Source organism: Macaca mulatta, chromosome 5 (assembly GCF_049350105.2).
Source record: "Macaca mulatta isolate MMU2019108-1 chromosome 5, T2T-MMU8v2.0, whole genome shotgun sequence".
NCBI lineage: Eukaryota > Metazoa > Chordata > Mammalia > Primates > Cercopithecidae > Macaca > Macaca mulatta.
In genome coordinates, this window is record NC_133410.1 from 96,327,674 (window position 1) to 96,351,733 (window position 24,060).

General features: G+C 40.9%; 1 protein-coding gene across 10 annotated transcripts in view; it reads left to right on the forward strand.

Annotated features, from left to right (window-relative positions):
• The window catches only part of AFF1 (ALF transcription elongation factor 1), a 204,172-nt gene that overhangs the window by 68,336 nt on the left and 111,776 nt on the right, over positions 1-24,060 (forward strand). For 4 of the 10 annotated variants that reach the window (XM_001095677.5, XM_078001994.1, XM_078001993.1 and 1 more), the window contains exon 1: positions 1,438-1,591. The exons of the other annotated variants lie outside the window; for them this stretch is intronic. In XM_001095677.5, coding sequence (XP_001095677.3) covers positions 1,575-1,591 — 17 coding nt within the window. In that variant the 5' untranslated portion in view covers positions 1,438-1,574. Of the gene's footprint in view, positions 1-1,437; positions 1,592-24,060 lie in introns of those variants that run through there. 10 annotated transcript variants of the gene reach the window in all.

Genomic DNA, 24,060 nt, shown 5'->3' on the forward strand with positions numbered 1-24,060 from the left:
AACGTGTGGTAGTGAAGAATGCAGTGACTACTAGTTTCATTTGCTGCCACTGCTTTGATTAGTGCGAAGGCGCCAGCAGTTTCCCCATAATTGCTTTTGCACCATCAGTGCAAATGTCAGCACACTGAAAAGACAATGTCTTTGTGTTATTCTAAAAATAGTTCTGACCTCTGAGACGGTCTTGGGGACTCCCAAGAATCTAGTAAACACACTTTGAGAACCCTTGATAGAGATGCCTTGGGCCTCCCTGCCAGCATTGTCGTTTTAGTGCCAGGCATTAACATGTTTGTATTACACGACGATTTAGTAATACAGTCTGGACTACCTCTTTATGAGACGAGGCAATGTTGTCATGATTTTAGGTAGAAGAAATGGAGAGTCCACAGTGCAGGCAGTTATTCATTATTCATCTAAGAGTCTTCAGCTCCTCCAGTGTACTCGTCCCTATGAGATGCTGAAGCACAACCTCCCTCCATCCCTGCTCATCCAAGTATTTTCCTGCGTTTGAGACGGCTTAAACGCTTTCCGTGGTCTTCTGAGTAGGAAGTGATTTCGTTTGTGCTTCGTATAGGACTTACTATATTGCATGCTCAAGTTTTTTGTTTGCTTCTTGTCAATCCCTTCATTGCTTAAGACCAAAATGAGTTACTGTTTTTCCTGTAATCTACGTGTAGTCCAAAAAAGGCGAGGTGTTTTGTAAATATTTGTCTCTATGTAAGGAAATCAAAACTGAAAGCAAAGTAACACCAAGTGTGCCCGTTTCCTGAGCTCAAGCACTGGAAGGATCAAAAGTAGCGAACTTTTGGTTTACCGCCGCGGTCTTGTTCCTGCTCACTGCCGCCTCTTGGGGCCCCATATTATTCAACAAATATTCAAATTGGAGCTGGAGTTCTGAGCGGCCGGGTACTGTGTATTCCAGCGGTGGGTGTCTGTACGTAGTTAGAACCTGGCAAGAGAGCACTCGCGAGGAGCCCGCAGGCGGGGCTGGTCGGCGCCCGGGTTCTGCCCCCTGCCCGACCCTGCCTGCCGCCTGCTGCCTGCCTCCGGCTCGGGCCGCCGAGCGCCCTGCCCATTTAAGGAGGCGGGCCGTACCACCGCAACTTTCTTGACAGGGGGTATCCCGGCGGACTCGGACAACTTCAAGGGAGCCGAGAGGCGATTTCTCTTCCTTTCTAACTGTGGCCCGCGTTGTGCTGCTGCTGGGCAGGCGCTGGGCGCCGGCGATCTTCGAGCGTGGGGGCCCGTTGGCTTTCCCTTCTCAGAAACTGCGCCGGGGGCGCTCGCTCGCTCCGGATTCGGACGCGGCGCTCCCCAGGCTCGTCTGGAGTGCAGATCGCCGCAGAGGCCCCAGTGCCCGGATGTCCATCAGGATTAGCGCGAGCCAATACGGGGCGAGCCCGGGGCTGCGCCGAGGACGCCCGGGGCTGGAGAGCAGGTAGTCCCGTAACATCGGGGCGCCGCGCCGGTACGCGTACTCGCCCGGCTCCGCCAAATGGTGAGCGCGGCGCTGGCAGCAGGGCCCGCGGGGTGAAGGCGCTCATGGACGGAAGACCCCTGGCTCTATAAGCTGAATTATGGCAGCCCAGTCAAGGTAAGCCGGGTACCAGAGAAACTTTTTAAACGCATTCGTGGCGAGGGGAGCTGAAGGTTGCGGGGGCGGGCAGGGTGCGGGGAAGGAGACCGGCAGGAAGCAGCTTTGTCATTGCCTTCTCATCATTCCCGAGGCTGTGGCTTGACTAAATGTCAGATAAAAAACAGTTTGGAGAACATGCTGAACAATTTCTGCATAGCGGAGAGAAGGATGGAGTTAATGTGAAGATTAAAATTAGATAGCCCCCTTCTTCCCCCAGAACTGTTATTTTCCCGGACATTAAGTTCATTTCACTTGTCCGCCCTTGCCTAAATTTCCATTTCGGTTCTTTGTGCGCCTACCCTTCGGTTCTCTGGATTTCTTGCTTGTTGTCTCGAGGGGAAGTTTAGAAATACGATTAATGTAAAACATAGTTCACCTTGGAGAGGATGGGTGAGAATTTGCCTGGTGAGTGAAAATTTTACTGCTAGAATGTACGATTCCACATAAAACGGCCCCGCTTACGTGAATCTGCTGAGTAGGCAAAGACCGGGAACGCGCTGGGGTGGTGAAGGGGAGAGAGGATAATGAACTGCAGTTGCTGTCAGAGGAGCGCTATTGTAAGAACCTCAAGCCTGTCTTTCCATGGTTTGTTACTGGTTTTGTAATGAGCGTTAAAGAAGAGTGATGACAAGGCATTAGTGATTATTATCCAAACTGTTCTGTGCGATTTTTAGTTTTGACAGCAGTTGGTGCTAAGGGAGACTTAGGAGTTATATATGCATTCTCTTTCAACTGTGTTTTGCTGGAAAGCAGTTTGGTCTCATATTTAAAAATAATAGGGCTCTTCAAGCTGATATTTGATGTAGAACAGTGATTTTGGGAGGTCTCAGAAGACTTAACAAATTTCACGTCTGAAGACTCTCAGATCATGGAGAGAAATGAATGTTAAATGTTCATGTTTGGGCTGGATGAGACTGAATTTTTTTTCCTACGAAGTAGAACTTTCTAGGAAGGAAAGAGCTTCTCTGTGTAGAGTATCTCCTATGTGCTACCTGCTTTTTATATTTCTTCCTCTCAACCCAGTGGTTTATCCTCTGCCTCCATTTTATTGATAGTTTTAAGAAAGTGGTTCTTAATCTGGGGCCAAGTAGTAGAACTTGGATGAGAAACAGAAGTTGCGTCTCTATTTTTGTTAACCTCTAACTGAAATTTAGTATTTTTTTTTTTAAAGTAGGAATAGAGATAAAACTATAGTACCAGTCCTGGTGATGTTATCACAAATAGAAACTATGTGTCTTTTCATAATCTTATTACAATTGTTGCAGATATCTTCAGATAACTTTTGCGCTTTCCACTCAGGAAATTAAGGAACTGCTTTATCTTGCTTAATTCAGTCGTAAAGAAAAACAGTACTGTACTATTAATTTCTTTTAAATGTTTTAATAGGTGCTTGTCTATATAATCTGGCCCCTTTGTATTCTTATGTATTTTATTTAATGTATTTAAAAACATTATTTTGATAGTGGTGTTATTCATCAGACTGCTATAGAGGTCTATGGCACAAAATCTTCCATTAAGATACCTTGATCTAAGAAGTTAGTAAATGCTGTGTGACAGAGCTCAGTAATATAGCGCAGGGATTTGAACCCAGGTGTGAGAGATTCAATGCCAGCGCTCTTAAACTAATGATAAAAATAAAATGAGACACAAGCTAAATTGGACACTGCTGTGTGCCAGGCACAGCGTTAAGCAACTTTAATTGGATTAGCTCTTTGACTCTTCTCGGGCACCTAAATAGGTAAGTACTTTTATTATCCACATTTGTTAGTTAAGGAAACTGAGGTCCTGCCTGGCTGTTTCTTGCTTGAGGTCACAAAGGTGGAGCAACGCCTGACTCCAGATCTGCTTTGCACACTTCCTCCCTTACGTGCTTCCTCTTTAATGCTGAGGTGAGATGTTAAAGGGAGCTGCCAAGCCTCAGTATAACAGTACAAAGAATGATTCCTGCTAAAATTGGTTGTTTGTAATATGTAATAATCCTGAGTTATCAATGTGGTGGTTCAGCTTGCCAGCAATTAAAATAGATGAATTGTGGTTATTTCTGATCCTCTACCTGGCCTTCCGACATTCCCTGGAACTAGGAATAGTCACAAGACTGTTACGTCTGCTGTTTTCTTTGTGTGTTGGGAGTATATCTCACATTTTGTAAATGTCCGTTTTCTTTGGTTACACCTGGAATGTGGCCCACGTTCGTTCAGATATTGTGCTCTGTGGGAGAGAAGGTAATCTTTGAGATCCAGAGAGAATATATGGAGAAGATTCAATATATTTTGGGACTTCAGGGAAACTCTAAAGCTGGGCCACGTTGCCCTGAGTAGTGCTAAGAGAAACCGAAACATCACCTGTGATGTAAAAGCTCAGGTAGTGAACCATGTGCTATGCATTAGTGTTTGTTTGCTCTTGAGACAATTAATTTAGACTGACAGACTCATTGTACTTACGATTCATAGCTCGGTGTTTAACCACACTAGTTTCATTGTGCATTGTTTAGTTTGATTCCTGATTTGATATTGATGGGTGATATATGACTTAATTTTTTATGCAAATTGATTAGGCAGTGTATTCCCGTCCCTGTAGTTCACTCCTTAAGGCAAGATATTGTCTCCCACATTTTAGTCTCCCCTACATAAGCTAGAAGTACTTTGAATTGAGAGATTACCTAAGTATTTCTTGGCTTGTGGACTTTTATAAATTAAGGTTGTATATTCCTCTACCTCATTTTAAAACCTAAGAGTAGGAAATTTGTTTTGTGGTTGATTTCTTCTCTTAAAGCTGGAAGACATTTCTTGACTAAAATGCGAATTAAATGCTTTTAAAATTTAAATTTTGGGGGCCATATTTTGAAAACAATGAATATTTGGTTTATTGTGTTCCCAGAGTTGTGGAGAAAGGTGGTCACTGAGAAATGTCATGTCAGTTAAAGCGGATAGTATGCTGTGTCTGGGCTCTCAGATAAGTGTGTGCTTTCTTTGGAACCTATAAACATAACAGACACATTGAATATACTTCCTTGTGGAAATTGCAACAAACTTGCTTTCTTTAATGTGAAATAGTTACAGAACATGACTTTAGTTACTGGACTCTGATGGAAAGTGCATCCAGACTATTTTATAGAAGTATAAAAACTAGCAACTGATTAACGTAACAGTTTATAGGCTTTTTTTTTTTTTTCCTGCAAGGATTAACAGTGCTTTATACTGAGGAGTGATGTTGATGAATACAGGAAAAAGGAGGGCTTTGTCTGATTCCCCGCCTCTGCTGCTAACCCTCTCATTGAAGCAAATCCCTGAATTCTAGAAAGGAAAATATACATACCTTCAAATACCATCAGGGATTAGCCAGTTAAAAAAAATCACCTGATGCTACCTGAGAACCCCTGGCCCTAGGGGTGTATGCGTGGGAGTGGGGGAGTTGAACTTGCTTCTTTGGGAGAGTTGAATCTGGTGGCTGAGCATGGAGCTTCTCAAAAGAAAGGATTTATAGACAAACTGCAGAAGGAAAGTAGGTTCAGTCAACTCTCCCACAGTTTTTAACTTTTGAATTTGACTAAAATTAATGTTAATGAAGCTTCGAAAAATCAATAAAGAAGCAAAGTCAGATTGTTCCCAAGATTAATATGAAGCTGGTTTTTGGTGGATCTCTTTTACTCTGGGGAGGGAAAGTTTTCCGTTGCGAAAAGCAGTGCTCTTAAACTGGTGTAGAACCAGTTTTGCCCCGCCCTATGCCCATGTCTCTGATTCTTTGAGCTAGTGATTACCTTGGAAGAAAATTTGTGAATGCAAAACAGCTTTGATTAAAAATGAGCCAATATCAAAGAGAATGCTGTGGTTTTGGAAAGGTACAGTTCAGGGAAGAGATTTTGGGACAGAAATAATTTATGTAGTATTTTGATCCATTGAATATTCTCATTTTTTCCTTCTTGTGACACCGTTGTAAACAGTGTCCTTGACAGAAGAGAAACACAAACAGGTCTTTTAAGTGATTTCTTTCTAGTTCATCCTGAGAGCCCAGTTGAGCTTCCTGACTCATAGTCTAGAGCTGCTTCCATGATAAAGACTGAAGGAGCGGTGAGTCATTTTTTAAAGTCAGCTGATTTATGGGGATGTTGTTGTTTTGGCAAAATTAATGCAAGTGATCTCTCAAGAGATTTTGCTGGATTCTCTATCATACCATGAAAAGATATTCCATAGCTGGATTTACACTCTTGAAAATGGGGTTTTTATGGGTGCTGCATTTAAAAATTTTAAATTTCAAATATATTCAGGAATAAAAATATTATAGATGAGAGAGAAATCTACTTTTTCATCTTGGTTCTGTCATTTATTTGCTGTGAGCCTCCAAATCTATTTTTTACATAATAGCTGTAAGATAGAGGAGTTATAAAGCTGATTTGTTAACTATTGCTTTGAGGTATATATAAACTTAGTTTTCTGTTAGCAAATTTCTCCATTTCATTTTTTTTTTGCATAAATATACCTATTTTAGTAGAGATGGGATTTCACCATACTGGCCAGGCTGGTCTCGAACTCCTGACCTCAGGTTTCTTTTCCAAGATAGGCAAATAAACTTACTCTAATTCTGTATGTCAGATACAGTGGAAATACAATATGCACCTCTAGGACAAAGTTTCTTAGAGCCACGTTTCTTGGCTCAGAAATAGAAACATATAGTGAGGCTGAGTATAATCTCTTTGTTGTGGTTCAGTTACATTTTATTGATATAGGGTGAGTACATAACTTTTACAGTAAATGATTACCAATCAGTACATTTTATTGATATCGGATGAGTACATAACTTTTACATGTTAAATGATTACCATTTTTACTTGAATGTGAAAATTGGGGGAGCTGAAGTAGTATTTTCTGTCTCCTTCAGATGGTCCTCAATTCGTTTTATTATGAATATAATGTGTTCATTTGCTCAAAATAACACAGCAGGTAGAATGTACAATGTCTTGCTCAAGTACAAATGTATCAGATGAACTTTAGATTTACACTTCAGGAGAAAATAATATGTATAACTTTTGGTGCTAATACTCCAGGGAACTAAAAGTAAAGATTAACTTTAAAACCATGAAAATTGCTGACTTTCTGTGTCTTGGCAGTGATCAGTGTTGAGAATCCCTCCCCTGTGCAAACTTTTTCCTTTTCTTATCTATCCACGGGGAGTTAAAGCTTAACCTGATGGCCACACAGCCAACAGACCTGGCATCTTGAAAGTCTTGTTCTCTGCTGAATATCTGTTTTCTTGTGTTAGTTTATTAGCTTTGTTTTTAATTTAACTAGATTGAACTGCTATCAGGTTCTTTCTTTTTTTTTTTTTTTTTTTTTGGGTTTTGCTCTTGTTGTCCAGGCTGGAATGCAATGGCGCGATCTCGGGTCACAGCAACCTTCGCCTCCTGGGTTCAAGCCATTCTCCTGCCTCAGCCTCCGGAGTAGCTGGGATTACAGGCATGCACCACCATACCAGGCTAATTTTGTATTTTTAGTAGAGGTGGGATTTCTCCATGTCGGTCAGAATGGTCTCGAACTCCCGACCTCGGGTGATCTGCCCACCTTGGCCTCCCAAAGTGCTGGGATTACAGGTGTGAGCCACCACGCCTGACTGAACTGCTATCAAGTTCTTAAGGCTATTGCTCGGAGCAGTAATTTGGTGACAGATTTAATATATTAAGAGGAAATCCCAGGGGTAACATCTTGTCTAAAGGAACTCAAGCAGACAAAGAGTAAAATATTTTTATTGACACCTAGATTGCCTTTATTTTGGTATGTTTTCAAAGGGCACTCACTGTTGGATTGCATTCTAAAAAGTACCAAGAATTGCTTTTCCTCCATGGTGGTTCATATGGGTGAGGGCTTGGAGACCCCACAGGCCACATGATCCTTTGTTTTGGTCTGGGGAAGAGTTAAGGCTGTGAGGAAGATCTTACCTCTTTTTTTATTTTTATTTTTTATTTTTTCAATTTTTTACTGCTGGATTGGCAACTAAACAAATAAAAAGTAAAAGGGTATTTTAGGGGTAATATGGTCATATGAGGTTCAGGGTTCTCAAACTTGATTAGACACAAAAATCACTGTGGTTGCTTTTTAGTGTGCAGATTCTGCTCCCACTCCCCCAGAGATTCTGAGTGGACAGGTTCTGGGTGGAGCCCTGCTGTCTGTAAGGCCAGGGGCACAGGTACGGTGCTTTGTGAGATGGTGTGTGTGTGAGTGAGAGAGATCATGTAAACCATGTTGTACAATGCTATTAAATTTTGATTTAATATATGCTTATAAATATACATTTTTCCCTCTCCTGTTGAAACAGACTGGAGGTTGGTAGAGAAGGTGGGTATCCACCTCCATGAATTTATCCTTATATTACAAACTGTTGGTTGAAATGTCCAAATGTGTCTGTTAAAAAAATAATAATAAAATAAAAGATACCAAGAAGCATTGTCCAGTGTTTAATCATACAGCACCTTCCAAGAATTGTCTCTTCTCAAGGACCAGGGTATTTAATTTATGTTTTTCTATCCTTGTGGGCTCCCTCCCCAGTTAAGTCTCTCTCTCTCTCTACCACACACACCCCAGTTTATCAGGTGGCAGTTGTTTTTGTTCCCAGGGAAAAGTTAAAATGGCTTGGTCAGTTGTGTCCAAACTTTGTGAAACTGAAATGAAAGTTTTGTTTTTTAATAAAAGCTTTGCTTAGGGGTACTGCTGAACAAATAACGTTCAACAAGACATTTTAAATGGAACTCCTACTGGGAAGTAAATGTTAAAATTATAGCAGATGTCACTTCCTGTAACAAAATTCAGGAAACAGTCTTTGGTATGTGGGTGTTGTAACTTTTCAATTCTTGGAACTTTCCTTCAGGAAACTGTCCTGTCAGAAGCAAAGCAGTCAATAAAATATGAAGCACAACTTAAATTGTGTTATGCAGTGTAATTAAATTTTGATTTGGTGCATATGTTTTTGTGGTCAAGACAGAACCAAGATTATCACGTGACTTTCATCCTGGACAATGTGTGTCTGGATAACTTGTTAAATTGCCTCTCCCCCACTGATCTCCCATTCTGGTTGCTTTAAAAATACAGGTGTATCTGATTTACTGTGGACTTGAATTTATGGAAAGTGGTATAAATTTAATTAGTTCTCGTTTTGTACAAAACTATGAAACCTGTTTCTAACATGGCCTATCTAGTAAGTTGGTAGCTTTGAGCTTTGATAAAGTTTGAGTCCATGATATTATGGTTTAAGAAAATTTTTCCTTAAAGGAAAACAGAATGTGTTATTGAGTTAATATGCTAGGTTTTAGTTGTTAATTTGCTGAAAGGATATTCATTGGTATAAAGTAACCTGCAGCTCTGTCCTTTTATATTTTTTCAGGTAATTTTGACCTAGCAATTACAGCTATAGGAATGTTTTCCTGTTACTCGTTTATAGTCTGTCTCTCCCTCTCCCCTCCAGCCTCCTTTTAGAGTTAGACAGTGCTAACTCTCCATTTAAAAAAGTTGTGTAAAAATAAACTTTGTACCATAGGGGGAAAATTAGGCAGTAACATTTACTGGCATTAGAATAGTAAAAGGATAAAATGAAACCTAGTGTATTACATTTATACATAACTGAGGTTTTATAACCTAAAAATATTGGAAAGAATTATTAACGTTATTCGAATTGTCTACTTATCTTGTGACTTGGTTTTAGTAAAATTCAAAGTACCACTGGAACTTAGTTTTTGTTTTTAAGTGGGAACTCTGCCCAGAAGACAAAAAGTCCTAGGTTGGCAGTTATAAAAGATTGAATTTGATAATTCTATCACTGCTGATGGTGTGAGTTTTTTATTTGTTCTTACCCTTAGGGCAGGGAGGGGCCTCCTCTTACAAACACCTTCATTTCTTTCTTATTTTAGGAGTCATGTTTCTTTAAGGATAAAGTAAACTTGTTAAGTTTACTTAATTCTGAGTTTAAATTTGTAGGCTTTACAGAGAGTCTTGGCAGTTTATGATAAGCCTAGCATAAAACTTGATTTCTTTCTGAGGTCACTCGTATTCTGTGTTGACATCCTTACAGTATTGGTATTATCCATGATCTTAGAGTATTTTAAAGAATGAAGTAGTCAGGTGCGGTGGCTCACACCTGTAATCCCAGCACTTTGGGAGGCCCAGGCGGGCGGATCATGAGGTCAGGAGATCGAGACCATCCTGGATCACACGGTGAAACCCCGTCCCTACTGAAAATACCAAAAAAATTAGCCGGGCATGGTGGTGGGCGCCTGTAGTCCCAGCTACTTGGGAGGCTGAGGCAGGAGAATGGCGTAAACCCGGGAGGCAGAGCTTGCAGTGAGTGGAGATTGCGCCACTGCACTCCAGCCTGGGTGACAGAGTGAGACTGTCCCCCCCCCCCAAAAAAAATATTTTATTGAGGTCTATTGTATATGTCATAAAATTCACTCATGTCAAGTGACAACTCAGTGATGTTTAATTATTTTACTGAATGGAGTGACCAGTTTTATAACATTTTATCCCATACCTGGTAAGATCCCTTCTGCCCATTTACAGTTAATCCCCGTCCCCAGCCCTACCGCCATAACATACTTTCTCTCTCTGTAAATATCCCTTTTCTGGGCATTTCACATAGTGGAATCATAAATGAAGTATTATGGTTTCTTGCATCTGACTCTTTTTACTTGCATATGTATATATATTTTAAATTTACCAGCCTCAGCGCATTCTGGCCATACTTGCATAATTTTTTGAGGTTCATCTGTGGCGCACCATGTATCAGTAATTCTGTCCTTTTATCGCTGAATAGTATTCTGTTAATAGATGTGATGGACGGGTTGTCCCAGTTTTTAAAAAATTGTGAATAATGTTGCTATTAACATTTACATGCAAGACTTTGTGTGGACATATGTATATGTGTGTGTGTGTGTGTGTGTGTGTATATATGTGTGTGTGTATATATATATATATAGTTTTTTTTTTTTTTGGTTAGATAGCTAAAGGTGGAATTTCTGGGTCCTATGATAGGTTTTTGTTTGACTTTTTGAGAAAATACCAAACTGTTGTTCAAACTATATGCCCAGTCTAGCTTTGAACTGATCTAATTTAGTCAATTTCTTGCAAGTTGTTTGCTATCTTCTTAGTTATTTGGGCTATGAAAGTAGTGGCTCTGAGGTCTGATCAATTTTGCATTTGATTGTTAGAAAATTGTATATTGTTTTCAATTTATATGTAATCTTAAAACACAGCTCATTTTTTCCCCCATATGCAATTCTTTATTGTATTTCGTAATTTGGGCTTTTCGATTAAGAAATTCGTATCAAGGAATGTTTAAACAATGCCAGATTGAGTTTAAAATACCAATGCATGCTGATTATTGTCAAAATAGTAAAGAAAACTCCAGCTCCGCAACTCATAAATCCCTCAAATAGAATAATTTAAATATATTGTTTGTTAAATAGAAATCCTTTATTTTATAATTGCAAAATGGTCCTGGAAATTGTTATTACAGTGTGCATTTTAAATAAAAGCGCTTGGGCAAAAATGAGCTGTTCTCGTTCACTAGAGCCTCACATGCAAAGATAAGTTATCTAGGTGAAGCGTCTGGAAATTATTCAGACTTGGGTCCTGCCTGGGGAAGGCGGTGACTATGTGCCCTCACTGATGGTGTGCTCCGACTTCAGGAAAAGATAGATCTGTTGCAGAAACAAAATGTTTGATGAAATGCTCTGAAAGTATCTTTAGGAGCATGTGTGATGGTAGTGAAAATGAATCATCTTTTTAGCACTCAGTCATTCTATTAAAAAAAAAAAAAAAGAGCTGTGAGGCTCTGTCTAGAAGCTGTCTTCATTTCTTCCTTTATGAGCCTTTCAAGTGTTCTTTCAGCTTGGAGAGCCTCAGTGCATTGTGGCAAGTTACTGAAATCTGCTGCTCTGCATATTAATTTACCTACTTAAGAATTATATCAGTATCAGCAGCTTTATGAATGTGGCCAATTCACATGCATTAAGTGTTTTTCATATTATCTGTAAATGTATTGAGTACTTCATTGTTCACTAAGAGCCAACTATTGGTGTGTGCAGGGCTCTGAGTTGGTTTAGATAAATACACTATCTCCCTCCCTACAAGGAGCTCATAGTTTGGTGGGAGAGCCAGAAATGAGCAAACAAACAGACAAATAAAACAAGTGCAAATTGTGAAAACACAATGGCAAAAAACAAACAGGATACTGTGAGGGAATAATAGGGGGTGGGGAATTGGTCTTGGTTTTGGCGGGGAGAACCTCTGAGGAGGGTTACCTGAGGCAGAGAAAAGAGCAGACCATGACACATTAGAGAAATGTAATTGTCCCTCTAGAATGTACATGGAAGTCAGTGGTGATGGTGGTGAGAAGAATGGCTTTTTTTGAGACAGAGTTTCGCTGTGTTGCCCACGCTGGAGTGCAGTGGCGCAATCGTGGCTCGCTGCACCCTCCAAGAATGGCATTTTTAAACAGGGATAAAAATGTTAGGAAATGACCATCATGTGGCAGTTTCTTGAAATAAAAATTTGATCGTTTTAGTGGTTTGTAGTTCTACCAAAACTTAGCCCTGTTTTTATTTTAATAAAGGCAAAGTGAGTACCATAACAACCTAGCTATGAACTTTAAAATAGAGACTATATTTCTGAAACTTACACTTAATTGGCACATAAATACAAACACATTAAACAAGTGTTGAAAAGAAATTTGAGAGGACATTTTTCTTTGGGAGCCATCAAATAAGGGATATGGTAGAATTTAGAAAGACCCCCAGCTCAGTGAGGTACAGTTATAAGGAAGTGAAGATTTAGACAGTAAGGAGGGCATTCCATCTGGCTATTAAATATAAAGGTTAATTTACAAAACAACCTTTTATACGTGTGAAGGACTGTTATGGGAGGTGGGGTGAAAGAAGGCCTCTATCTCTGCCAAAAAAAGTGGTGTTCTTTTTATATATTTAGCAGTAGGAAATAATCTTCTGCCTTGGATATTTTAGGAAGTAGCAGATGGTTTAAGTACCTGTGATATTATGATTATATATTGGTTTTTGTCCATGGTTCCTGGCCCATAACTCCCACAATCCTTGTTAATCTTTTGGTATAATGGTGGGGCACTTTAGGCCTCAGGAAACAGAATCTCTCTCTGTGACCTTCTCTTATCTTCCTTTCACTTGCCCAAGGCAGGACTCTAATCTGATTGTGAGTCTAAAGACTTTTATTCCTGAGAGGTCCTGCCCCATACTCTGGAGGAAGGAATGCTGCACAGAGAGGCCAAGAAAAATCTGAACTGATGGCCTTGCTTGATTTAGATCATACCCTTTTTGTCCAATCACATTTCTACATGGTGGTCAATCTTGCCTATACTATGAAGTCTCCATAAAAGGCCCACGAAGGCTAGGTCTCCAGAGAGCTTCTGGATAGCTGAGCACGTGGAGGTTCCGGGAGAGTGGTGTGCCCAGGGAGGGCATGGAAGCGCCGCGCCCCTTCCCCCATATCTCACCCTACACATCTCTTCATCTGTATGCTTTGTAATGTCCTTTACAATAAACCGGTAAACGTTAAGTAGGTGTTTCCTTGAGTTCTGTGAGCTGCTCCAGCAAATTAATCGAAACCATGGGATCCCAACTGCAAGCCAGTCTATGAGAAGTTCTGGAGGTCCAGACCTGTGACTGGTGTCTGAAGGGATGGCGGGGGGCAGTCTTGGGGGCTGAGCCCTCGACCTATGGGATCTGACTCCGTCTCTAGGTAGTGGTGTAGATAGTAGGAAAATCTCCTCCTCCCACGTTTGATCACAGAAATCTTCTGTGTTGATGATTGTTGTGGTGTGAGAGCAGAGGAAAAACACGGTTAGAATTTTTTGAAAACAGCACCTTTTTTCTCAAGGGATTCTGTGGTTTCTTGAAACAATGTGATCACAACAAACTACTGTAGGAACTGAAAGTTTTTGTCCTTTGTGTATCACAGCTATATTTAATTACATGAAGTTGCTTCAAAGATCTGCATTCATTATTATCTCATCTCTCTTGTACCTCTCTCCACAGTTATTTTCAAATGAATGTATTGAGTTGTAGACCTTTGTGGCATAATGATTGTTTTTATGAGTGTTTCATAACCATGTAAGAAAGAACGTATTTGCCTTATTTTCAGAGTCCAGAGGTAAATGTGGTTTTGTATCTTACATTATTTCTGTATTCTCATTTTGTCTGTCTGATCTGCCATGGACTGAGAGATGAATAAAAGCTTCATACGAGTACACTACTGTCTTAAGTTTCTTGCTTTGCAAATGTTGATGCCATGTTTTTTATTTTTATTTTTTGCAATGGCGTCTCGCTCTGTTGCCCAGGCTGGAGTGCAGTGGAGCAATCTCGGCTCACTGTAGCCTCCACCTCCTGGGTTCAAGGGATTCTCCTGCCTCAGCCTCCCCAGTAGCTGGGACTACGGGCATGTGACAACACATCCGGCTAATTGTTTGTATGTTTAGTGGAGATGGGGTTTCACCGTGTTAGCCAGGATGTTCTCAGTCTCCTGACCTCATGATCCACCTGCCTTAGCCTCTCAAAGTGCTAGGATTACAGGTGTGAGCCGCTGCGCCCAGTAATGCCATGTTTTTGATGCACAGATAGTCATCATTGTTAATGTCTTCTTTTCAGATTGTCCCCTTTGGTACTGTTAGTTTTTCATGTATTCTTCCAGGTTTCTTTGAGTATAGGTGATATTTCTTAAAAAGTTGTGTATCTTTTAATATTTTCTCCATGTGGATTTTATTTTGGTTTAAGGAGTGATGGAAGGTTTCTGAACCCTTCCTCTCTTCCCCAAGACTCGCCGTTCTGTTCTCTGTATTTAAGCACCATCATCAAATTCACTGTACCTTTGTACGTGTTTTAATATATGATGAGGCTGATTGCCCTTCTTTACCCTTCTGAGGTGCACTCTCAGAATTTTTGTGGCTGTTTTCTCATGTACTTTTTCCAGATGAATTTGAGTGTTCTGTCAAACAACTTGGGGCCTTATAATAGGATGACTTCCTAACAAATTTGTAAAACCTCATCCTGTTTTTCAGAAGTATTAAAGTTTTAAATGGATTACCGTGTTCTTTGTAGATTTTCATGGAATGGAAAAGGCTAAGTAGAGTGCCAGGGACTCCTGAGTCACTCACCAGACACCACTCATTTATCTTGGAGACATTAGGGAAATCCTGTTTGCCTCAGTTTATCCAGGAGTAAAAAATGTACACTTGCTCTTGTCATAAATGAATGTATTTTTAATGTAACACCGTAAAAGTGGAATCATATTTCTATAGGTGACTTACATCTGGCTTTAGGCAGAAGGAGTGTTTCACAGTATCATTGTTTCTGTGGATAGTATCCCACTTTGTGACAGACTTGATTGAATCAATATGCCTTGGAAATAACAGATGTAATTTAGGCTCTTTAAAATCTTTTTTTTGTAGTTCAGTAAAACAGAAGTTAATTATAAGTTAATTGTAGTTAAAAGAGAAATGTCTTCCTGAATCTCAGCAATTTGTCTAAACATTTTCTTTTTGTTCCTTTTCAACTTTTTATTTATACGTTAAATTTTTTCACATGGTTGACTCATTCTTTGTATGTGTTTGATAAGTGATTTAGTCAACACATAGGGAAAAAGGGATTTGGATTACTTTAGACTGTTAGGATTTTTGAGATTGTCATTTTGAAGAGGAACAGATAAATCTTTCAGATCTTTATGCTTAGAAATGCCATGCTAGGGTGGGCACAGTGGCCCACCCCTGTAATCTCAGCACTTTGGGAGGCCGAGGTGGGTGGATCACCTGATGTGAGGAGTTTGAGACCAGCCTGGCCGACATGGTGAAACCCCGTCTCTACACAAAAAAATTAGCTGGGCGTGGTGGCGGCCTGTAATCCCAGCTACTTGGGAGACTGAGGTGGAAGAATGTCTTGAACCCGGGAGGCAGAGGTTTCAGTGAGCCGAGATCGTGCCACTGCACTCCAGCCTGGGCGCGACACAGGGAGACTCCATCTCAAAAAAAAAAGAAAATAGAAAAAAAGAAATACCATGCTAAAAACACTTTTAAAACTCAAAAATAGCCCAGGTAACGCTGACTGAAGCAAGGTATTATTTTATACATTGTGCTAGGAGCCAAGGTAGTTACAGAGATATTAACACACTGACACTTAGGTTTAGCAGATGTTCCAGTCTGTTCATGATGCTGGTGATGGGAAGTATTACTGAACACCATACTTAAAAGCTTCACTCATTCATATTTCTTTGTAAGACTGTGGTAGCTAAAGAAGAACTAGTATAGCCCACAAAATCCAAATAAATCAAGGACCCTTCTAGGATGTTTTCTTCCCATGCTTACAGATACATGAGTGTTAGCAAAGAACCCAAGCATTGCCTCAATAAGTTACATTAGAATCATATATCCAAGCCAAAATCTTTATTTATTTTTTAATATAGACGGAGTCTCTGTTGCCCAGACTGGAGCGTAGTGGTATGATCATAGCTTACAGCAAATTTAGACTCCTGGACTCAAGCGATCCTCTTGCCTCACCCTCCCAGGTAGCTGAGACTATAGGCACACACCACCATGCCCAGCTAATTTTTAATTTTTTTGTAGAGATGGGGTCTTGCTTTGTTTTTCAGGCTGGTCTTGAACTCAGGTGATCCTACCACTTTGGGTTCTCAAAGTGCTGGGATTATAGGTGTGAGCCACTGTGCCCAGCAGGCTGAAATCATTTTATAACTGTGCTTTTCAATATTATCTTAAAGTTAGCCGGGGAAGAATTCTATTTAGTTTTTGTTTTTTGGTGTCAGTCTCATTTAAAAATTGACAAGAAAATGGATGGATATGTGGTAACTTTGTAAATTTTAACCTAATTTATGTTTAAATTATAAGAAATAGAAAAATTCAGATACTTGTATATTTATTGACTTATTATAAAAACTGCCTAAACCGAAGGATAGAAAGAACCACTTATTTATTTGAGAAGAAAGTTTCTATTTTAATTAAAAAATGACTTTTTTCACTATATTTTAATGGTTGAACTGGCCAGTGTGGGTAGTTATTTCAATAGGTGTTGGAAATTAAAAAAAAAAAAAAAAAGTAGATAGTTTCCAATTTACTAACTGATTTTCTTCCAAAAATGTGTTTGGGGCATAGAAAATGTTTTGCAGAAGCAGCAGTGAAAATCATGTGATGAAGGTTAGGCCCTAGGCTAGAGCCAGAATGTTTCTTAACTTGTGCCAAAATGTCAAACATTTGGAAAAATAATGCAAAACGGTGCAATCACTGAAATAAAGCATAAAAACCATGCTTAAACAAGAGGGTTCGTTCTATACTTGTGTTAGCTTTTAGCTTTGGGGGGTTTTGTTGAGGGAGAAAGAGGAGTGGTGTAAGGGATCTTTAGGTTACTTGGAGGAGACTGGAAAAAATGGATTCTTTGGGGCAGGGGCATTTCCACTGGTAAACCTGGGCACTTTTAAGGACAGAGGATTATGTATAATTTTGATCTGTGGTAATAGCAGTCTTTTATTAAGCAATTATTTATTGAGCATTCTGTTATGTTCTGATCTCTGAGCAAGGAACTTTGCAAAATGGTATCATTTAATCTGCAAGGCAGAGCTTATCACCGCCATTATACAGATAAACTGAGGCTCATGGAGATTAATTGACTTGGCCACGCTCACACAGATAGCAAGCGACAGCTGATACACAGCTTCAGATCTACTCCAGACTTACATGTAAATGTCTTCCTTGCCCTTCATACATACATCCATGTGGCCGGTGACCCTTGATTTACTGGCGAAGCAAAGGAAAGCATAGAAAATGGAATATGGGTGGGGTGTCTATTTATCTCTAAACTGAGCTATAACTGAAACAAAAAAAGAGGATGAGAGTAGGGAAACGTGGTATGTGTAAAATTCCTCTCAGAGTGAAGAAATGTGAGGTCAGTGTTTCCCAGCGTTAGCCTCTGGGAAGTAAGTGCCTTTTCTCCAGCTTGGTTTCGGCATGGGGAATTTGGAGAGAGATGATTTGTAGTTGTAGGGTATTTGTAACTTGGGGAACTCCAGCAATATTTGGGACAGGGGATGTCCGTGGGTGGAACCTTTTTGTATAAAAGGTGTGAACCTTCATCCTCCTTTAGGATCCTGCCTTTTTTTTTTTTTGAGTCTTGTTCTGTCTCCCAGGCTAGAGTGCAGTGGCGCTATCTGCTCAATGCAGCCTCTGCCTCCCGGGTTCAAGCAATTCTCCTGCCTCAGCCCTCCTGAGGCTGAGATTACAGGTGCCCACCACCAAACCCGGCTAATTTTTAAAATATATTTTTTAAAATATAGAGATGGCGTTTCACCACGTTGGCCAGGCTGGTCTCAAACTCTTGGCCTCAAGTGATCCACCCACCTCAGCCGCTCAAAGTGATGGGATTACAAGCATGAGCCACTGCACCCAGCCCTGATCCTGATCCTGATCCTGATCCTGCTTCTTTAGAAGAAACTGATATTTAGAATAAAACATTTTTCCACTCCTTCATTTTTAGTGTGAAATGCATGCATCCCTTTGCTTCTGCTGTGAGATATCACATTTTATGCCATCGTTGGGTTCCCCTTTTTTTTCTGACGTTCTCTTATCCTGCTCTGTAGGCTGTCAGCTCTAGTGACTATCTGTCGTGTTTAGTATTGAGTTATCTCCCTTTTTAGGGAGGAAAGGGATGTGATGGGAGAGGCATAGGCAGAATGGAGGAGGGGGCACCAAAGCCTGTGCTCCTTTGCCAGCACTTGGACTCCAGCTGTGTACAATAATAATGACTCACAGTTATTGAACACTAGGCACTGGGCTCAGCACTGTGTCTGCATTAGTTAATGTAATTATTACAACAGCCCAAAACTTTTTGGTACAATTATCATCCCTATTTTAGAGAGGACGAAACTAAGGCTTAGAGAGTGTGTGGCTTACCCTGTTAGCTGTACCTGGTAGTGACAGGATCTCAGAGGTGCCTGTCATAAATGTAGCTATTGGCAAAGATTTCCCCTGTCAGTTCCTTCTGTCCTGCATTGTTGTGGTGGCTGCTATTCCAGTAGAGAAGTAACACAGTGACTTGGGGAATATTTCTCATTCTCTACAGCGGTGGTTCTCCACAGGGGAGGAGATTTTACCCTCCCCTATCCGGGGGATATTTGGCAATGTCTGGAGACAGATATGGCTGTCCCACCTGGGAGGGGGGTGTGCTACCATCATCTCAGATAGAGGCTAGTGATGCTGCCGACGTCCTACAATATACAGGACAGCCCCATCACTAAGAATTACCTGGCCCCAAGTGTCAATAGTGGAGAACTCTCGCTCCGCAGGTTTCCCCTAGTTCCTGTGCATGGGGATGTTTGTGTTTCAGAGAGCATTTGTACATTGTCATCAGACCCTAAATCATGCTGGCCTCAGGTGTCAGTTACTTGACCTATATTTGCTTAGGACACAGTATGTGCAAGACACTCCTGAGTGCTGTGTGGGTTACACAGCCTTAGCCTACCCGTCACCCCCACATTTAGTGAGTAAATGATTTACCCAAAGAATCACAGTTAGGAAGTGGCAGAGTCTAGGTTTGAATCCTTCTGTAACTCCAGAGACCATGTTTTTTGTTTTTTTTTTTTTCTTAGACTGAGTATCGCTCTGTAACCCAGGCTCTGGAGTGCAGTGGCATGATCTTGGCTCATTGCAACCTCAGCCTCTTGGGTTCATGCAATCCTTATGCCTTAGCCCCCAGAGTAGCTGGGATTACGGGTGCGTGTACTTGTAATTAAAAATTAAAAATTTGCAGCCTGGCACGGTGGCTCACACCTGTAATCCCAGCACTTTGGGAGGCCGAGGCAAGCATATCACCTGAGGTCGCGAGTTTGAGACCAGCCTGACCATCATGGAGAAACCCTGTCTCTACTAAAAATACAAAATTAGCCGGGTGTGGTGGTGCATGCCTGTAAGGCTGAGGCAGGAGAATTGCTTGAACCCAGGAAGCGGAGGTTGCAGTGAGCCGAGACTATGCCATTGCACTCCAGCCTGAGCAACAAGAGGGAAACTCTGTCTCAAAATAAATAAATAGGTAAATAAAATTAAAAATTTGCCATGCACACCCAGCTAATTTTTGTACTTTTAGTAGAGATGGGGTTTTACCATGTTGGCCAGGCTGGTCTCGAACCCTTGACCTCAAGTGATCCTCCTGCCTCGACCTCCCAAAGTGCTGGGATTACAGGCGTGGGCCACGATGCCCTGCTGAGACCATTCCCTCTACTCGTTTACTGTGATGGTAACCAAAATGTTCCGTCCTGTGTCATGTTCATCCTTCTCCCTGCCCCCTTCAGTTTCAACAAAGTTGTGGCAGGAGACTGACAAACAGCAGTCTCTGTGTGAGGACCTTGAGTGGCCATCCAGTTGCTCTGTAGTAGGAAGTGGTAGGGAAGTTGGAGGTGAGGAGGGCCTGTTAGTAGGAAACTGAGGCCAGACTTCTAAAGGAGCAAGGAAAGAATTCCGAATGACATGGTTCCTCAGCATGTCTGCAGGGAGGAGATTCATTGCAGCAGCATTTGGAACTAGCTCAGAGGAGAAATAACGGGGGAAGGGAGATTGGTACATACAAAGTAACTACCTATTTTATTACAGATTTGCTTATGTAAAATGCTTTTCTAAAATCTGGTTCTCTCGTATTTTATATATCAGATGTAACTCAAACTAGATGAAATAGAACCATTGACTCGATCCTTCCTAAAAGCTCAAGGCTTTCTGGCTTGGTAATTTTGTGGGGAAGGACTTGCAGGAAAAACACTTTGAAATATGAAGAAGGAAATGTGATTCCAGTGGTTTCTTTATAGGCCCTAAATCAGTACAGGAAGAAATAGGACAAGAACCAGAGAAGATTAACTTTCTGAAACTTCACAAACAACCTAATTCTCAAGTAGGGAAAAGTATGATATTTTAAATAATGAATACTGGGGGAGGAAACCAGGGAAGGTGAATTAAGTCTTCACAGTGGCTGCTAAGGAGATTGCCCTGAAAACTTTCCAGGTCGGAATTTGAAACTTACTCTACAAATGTATGCATGTGTCTCTACTAGATGGCTTGTAGTTTCCCAGTAGAGCAAAAAGCAGTAGCCAGAGAAAGATTTGAAGGTGTTAGGTAAGGGCTCTAGTTTTGCTTGGCGTGCATGCATGGATACACATGTAACATGCACACTTCTGCTATTTCAGTTCTGCTGACAGCTGATGAAATCGTATGTCTCACAAGTTTAGGACCACTCTTGAGTTCTTTTCCTTTCAAAGATTTGCTGTAATATTTCATAGATAAATTTATGCTTCCAAATTACTCCTTTCTGCTAAAATTTAACCAGAAGCTATTTAACCAGAAGCTATTTAACCAGAAGCAGAAATTTAACCTTTCTGCTAAGATTTAACCAGAAGCCTGTAAATACCAGAGAGGAGAGTCTGTTGGAAAAATGTGGGGTACACAATGATCCTACCACAGTGTTTTGACCAAATTTAATAGTTTATTCTTGTGGTTTTTTCTAACATATGAACATTTTCAAACATTCAGAAAAGTTTAATGAATTTCACAGTAAAAAGCCTTATTCCCAGATTGTAAGTATATATTAAATAGTCCTAATCCAAAATCCTAAACATTCCAAAATCTGAAACTTTTTGTTGTTGTTGCTGTTGCTGTTGATTTTTTTTTTTTTTTTTTTTTTTTTGAGATGAGTCTCACTGTCGCCCAGACTGGAGTGCAGTGGTGTGATCTTGGCCCACTGCAACCTCTGCCTCCTGGGGTTCAAGCGATTGTCCTTTCTCAGCCTCCCAAGTAGCTGGGATTACAGGTGTGCACCACCATGCCTGGCTACAAAATCTGAAACTTTTTGAGTGATGACATGACACTCTAAGTAAATGCTTATTGGTGCATTTTAGATTTCAGATTTTAAGATTAGTGGTGCTCAATGCCAGTGTTCCAAAATCCCCCCCCCCCAAAAAAAATTGAAACCCAAAACACTTACTGTCCCAAGCATTTCAGATAAAGGGATACTCAGTCTGTATTAACATTTTATTTTACTTGCATTACCATATATGCATCTCTTTGTTGCTGTATCTATCCATTAATGTATTTTTATGCTTCTTATATAAGTTGTGGGGGAGTATACGTCCCGTAAATAGCTTGTATATCATTAACTAAAGTTTGGTATTTTTTTTTTTTAAGTTTTTTTCCTTTTGGTATAAAATGCAGTGAAAGGCACAAATTTTAAGTGTACTGGTCCATTTTGACAGTGCATACATCTGTGTAACTCAGAGCCCTAGTAAGATTTGGAACTATTCTTAAGGTTATTTTTTGATGTATATTTGGGAAGATGATTAGAAGTTGAGTAAACAAACACATAACCTGTTTTATTTTTCTTCCTCTCAGGATGTCGTTTCAATTTTTTAAAAACCTGTTGTATGAAGTTGTATGTGCTTTATAATACCTCATTTTGTAGAGATTATTTAAATAATTTCTTGATGTCTCAGACCAAAGCTCTTGGATTAAGGTATGTTTTTCTTCAACTAGGTTGTCTTTTTTTTTTTTTTTTTTTTTTTTTTTTTTTTTTTTTTGAGACGGAGTCTCGCTGTGTCGCCCAGGCTGGAGTGCAGTGGCCGGATCTCAGCTCACTGCAAGCTCTGCCTCCCGGGTTTTTACGCCATTCTCCTGCCTCAGCCTCCCGAGTAGCCGGGACTACAGGCGCCCGCCACCTCGCCCGGCAAGTTTTTTGTATTTTTTAGTAGAGACGGGGTTTCACCGTGTTAGCCAGGATGGTCTCGAACTCCTGACCTCGTGATCCGCCCGTCTCGGCCTCCCAAAGTGCTGGGATTACAGGCTTGAGCCACCGCGCCCGGCCCAACTAGGTTGTCTTTTGCTGAGAATTAAAGATAAAATTTTTAGAACCAGCCCGTCTCACACTGAAGGAAAAGTGGAGACTCATGTCCATTTAAGACCTCCCCATTTTTGGGTAACAGTAAAATGCATGTGACAGAATGTATTACTAAATCATTCCCTGCCACTTTAGGAGTGCATTTATTAGAGAAATGCTAGGATTATTGGATTGTGTTCTTCCAGTGTTATGCTGTTGAAGTTGTGGGAAGGCAGGTGGAGTGTCCCCAAAGGAGGTGGCCTTAGTTGGTGTCTGTCATCCTACACAGGTGGGGTCTTTTATTTCATGGCCAGGGCTCTCAGGGGCTTCCTTTTGGCCACACTGGGAGAAATCTGGGGGTGAGTGAGTGTCCTCCCAGGTAAATTAATGGTGGGTCTGTGGATAACCAGGGGCCCCAGACTGAAATTGGGCAGGTTGTAATTTGTCAGGTACCTGGATGCATGTTACCTGTTTCTTTTTATTCTGTTATCCTCTAGCATTTGGTAAACTTTGATACAAATATTGTAGCTGTTTCTGAGCTACTTTATTGTAAGAGAATAGTTGGGAGTCTGTGATTAGGCTAGAGTTATAAGGGAAACAGGGTCTCCCTGAGTGCAGGAGGTTTTCAATGGGAAGGAATAGGTGATAAGAATATGTAAGAGGTTCACTCTACCTCCATTTGAAGACAGAGGTTTAATGTTATGAATACTGTCAAGCAGTTTCCTCCTTACACTGTCAGCCTGACAGATTTTTTTTATGTACATAAAGGTATTCAGATCTAGCAGTGCATTCTCCTACCAGACTTTTTTTTTTTTGAGACGGAGTCTCGCTCTGTCGCCCAGGCTGGAGTGCAGTGGCCGGATCTCAGCTCACTGCAAGCTCCGCCTCCCGGGTTTACGCCATTCTCCTGCCTTAGCCTCCCGAGTAGCTGGGACTACAGGCACCCGCCACCTCGCCCGGCTAGTTTTTTGTATTTTTTTTTTAGTAGAGACGGGGTTTCACCGTGTTAGCCAGGATGGTCTCGATCTCCTGACCTCGTGATCCACCCGTCTCGGCCTCCCAAAGTGCTGGGATTACAGGCTTGAGCCACCGCGCCCGGCCCACTCCTACCAGACTTTTAAAGAATCAGGACATTTGAGGAACAGTAAGTTCTGACCTTTAATTGCGGCCACTGGCTTAATTCTTCATATTTTCCAAAAACCACACCCGCCTGCTGGAGTAGATAGCACAGGGAAATTGGATGGACTCCCTGTGCCTTGGGAGTTCTTAATCTCAGAGTGTCTCCTAGTGTTTTCTTTTGCTGTGCTGTCTCCTGCATATCCTGTCCTTTCCATTTATTTTACCCTCAAGTTATAAAGAATTGCAGTGTGAAGTCCGTTATTCACTTGAAGATGCAGCCAGAACAGTGACTGGAATGGTTTCATACCTCATGGGTTTCCCACACTTCCGTCAACACACACTTCACAACACCTTGGAGGTATTGTGAAAAGGTCAAGTTTTGGAGATGGGGAAGAGTTCT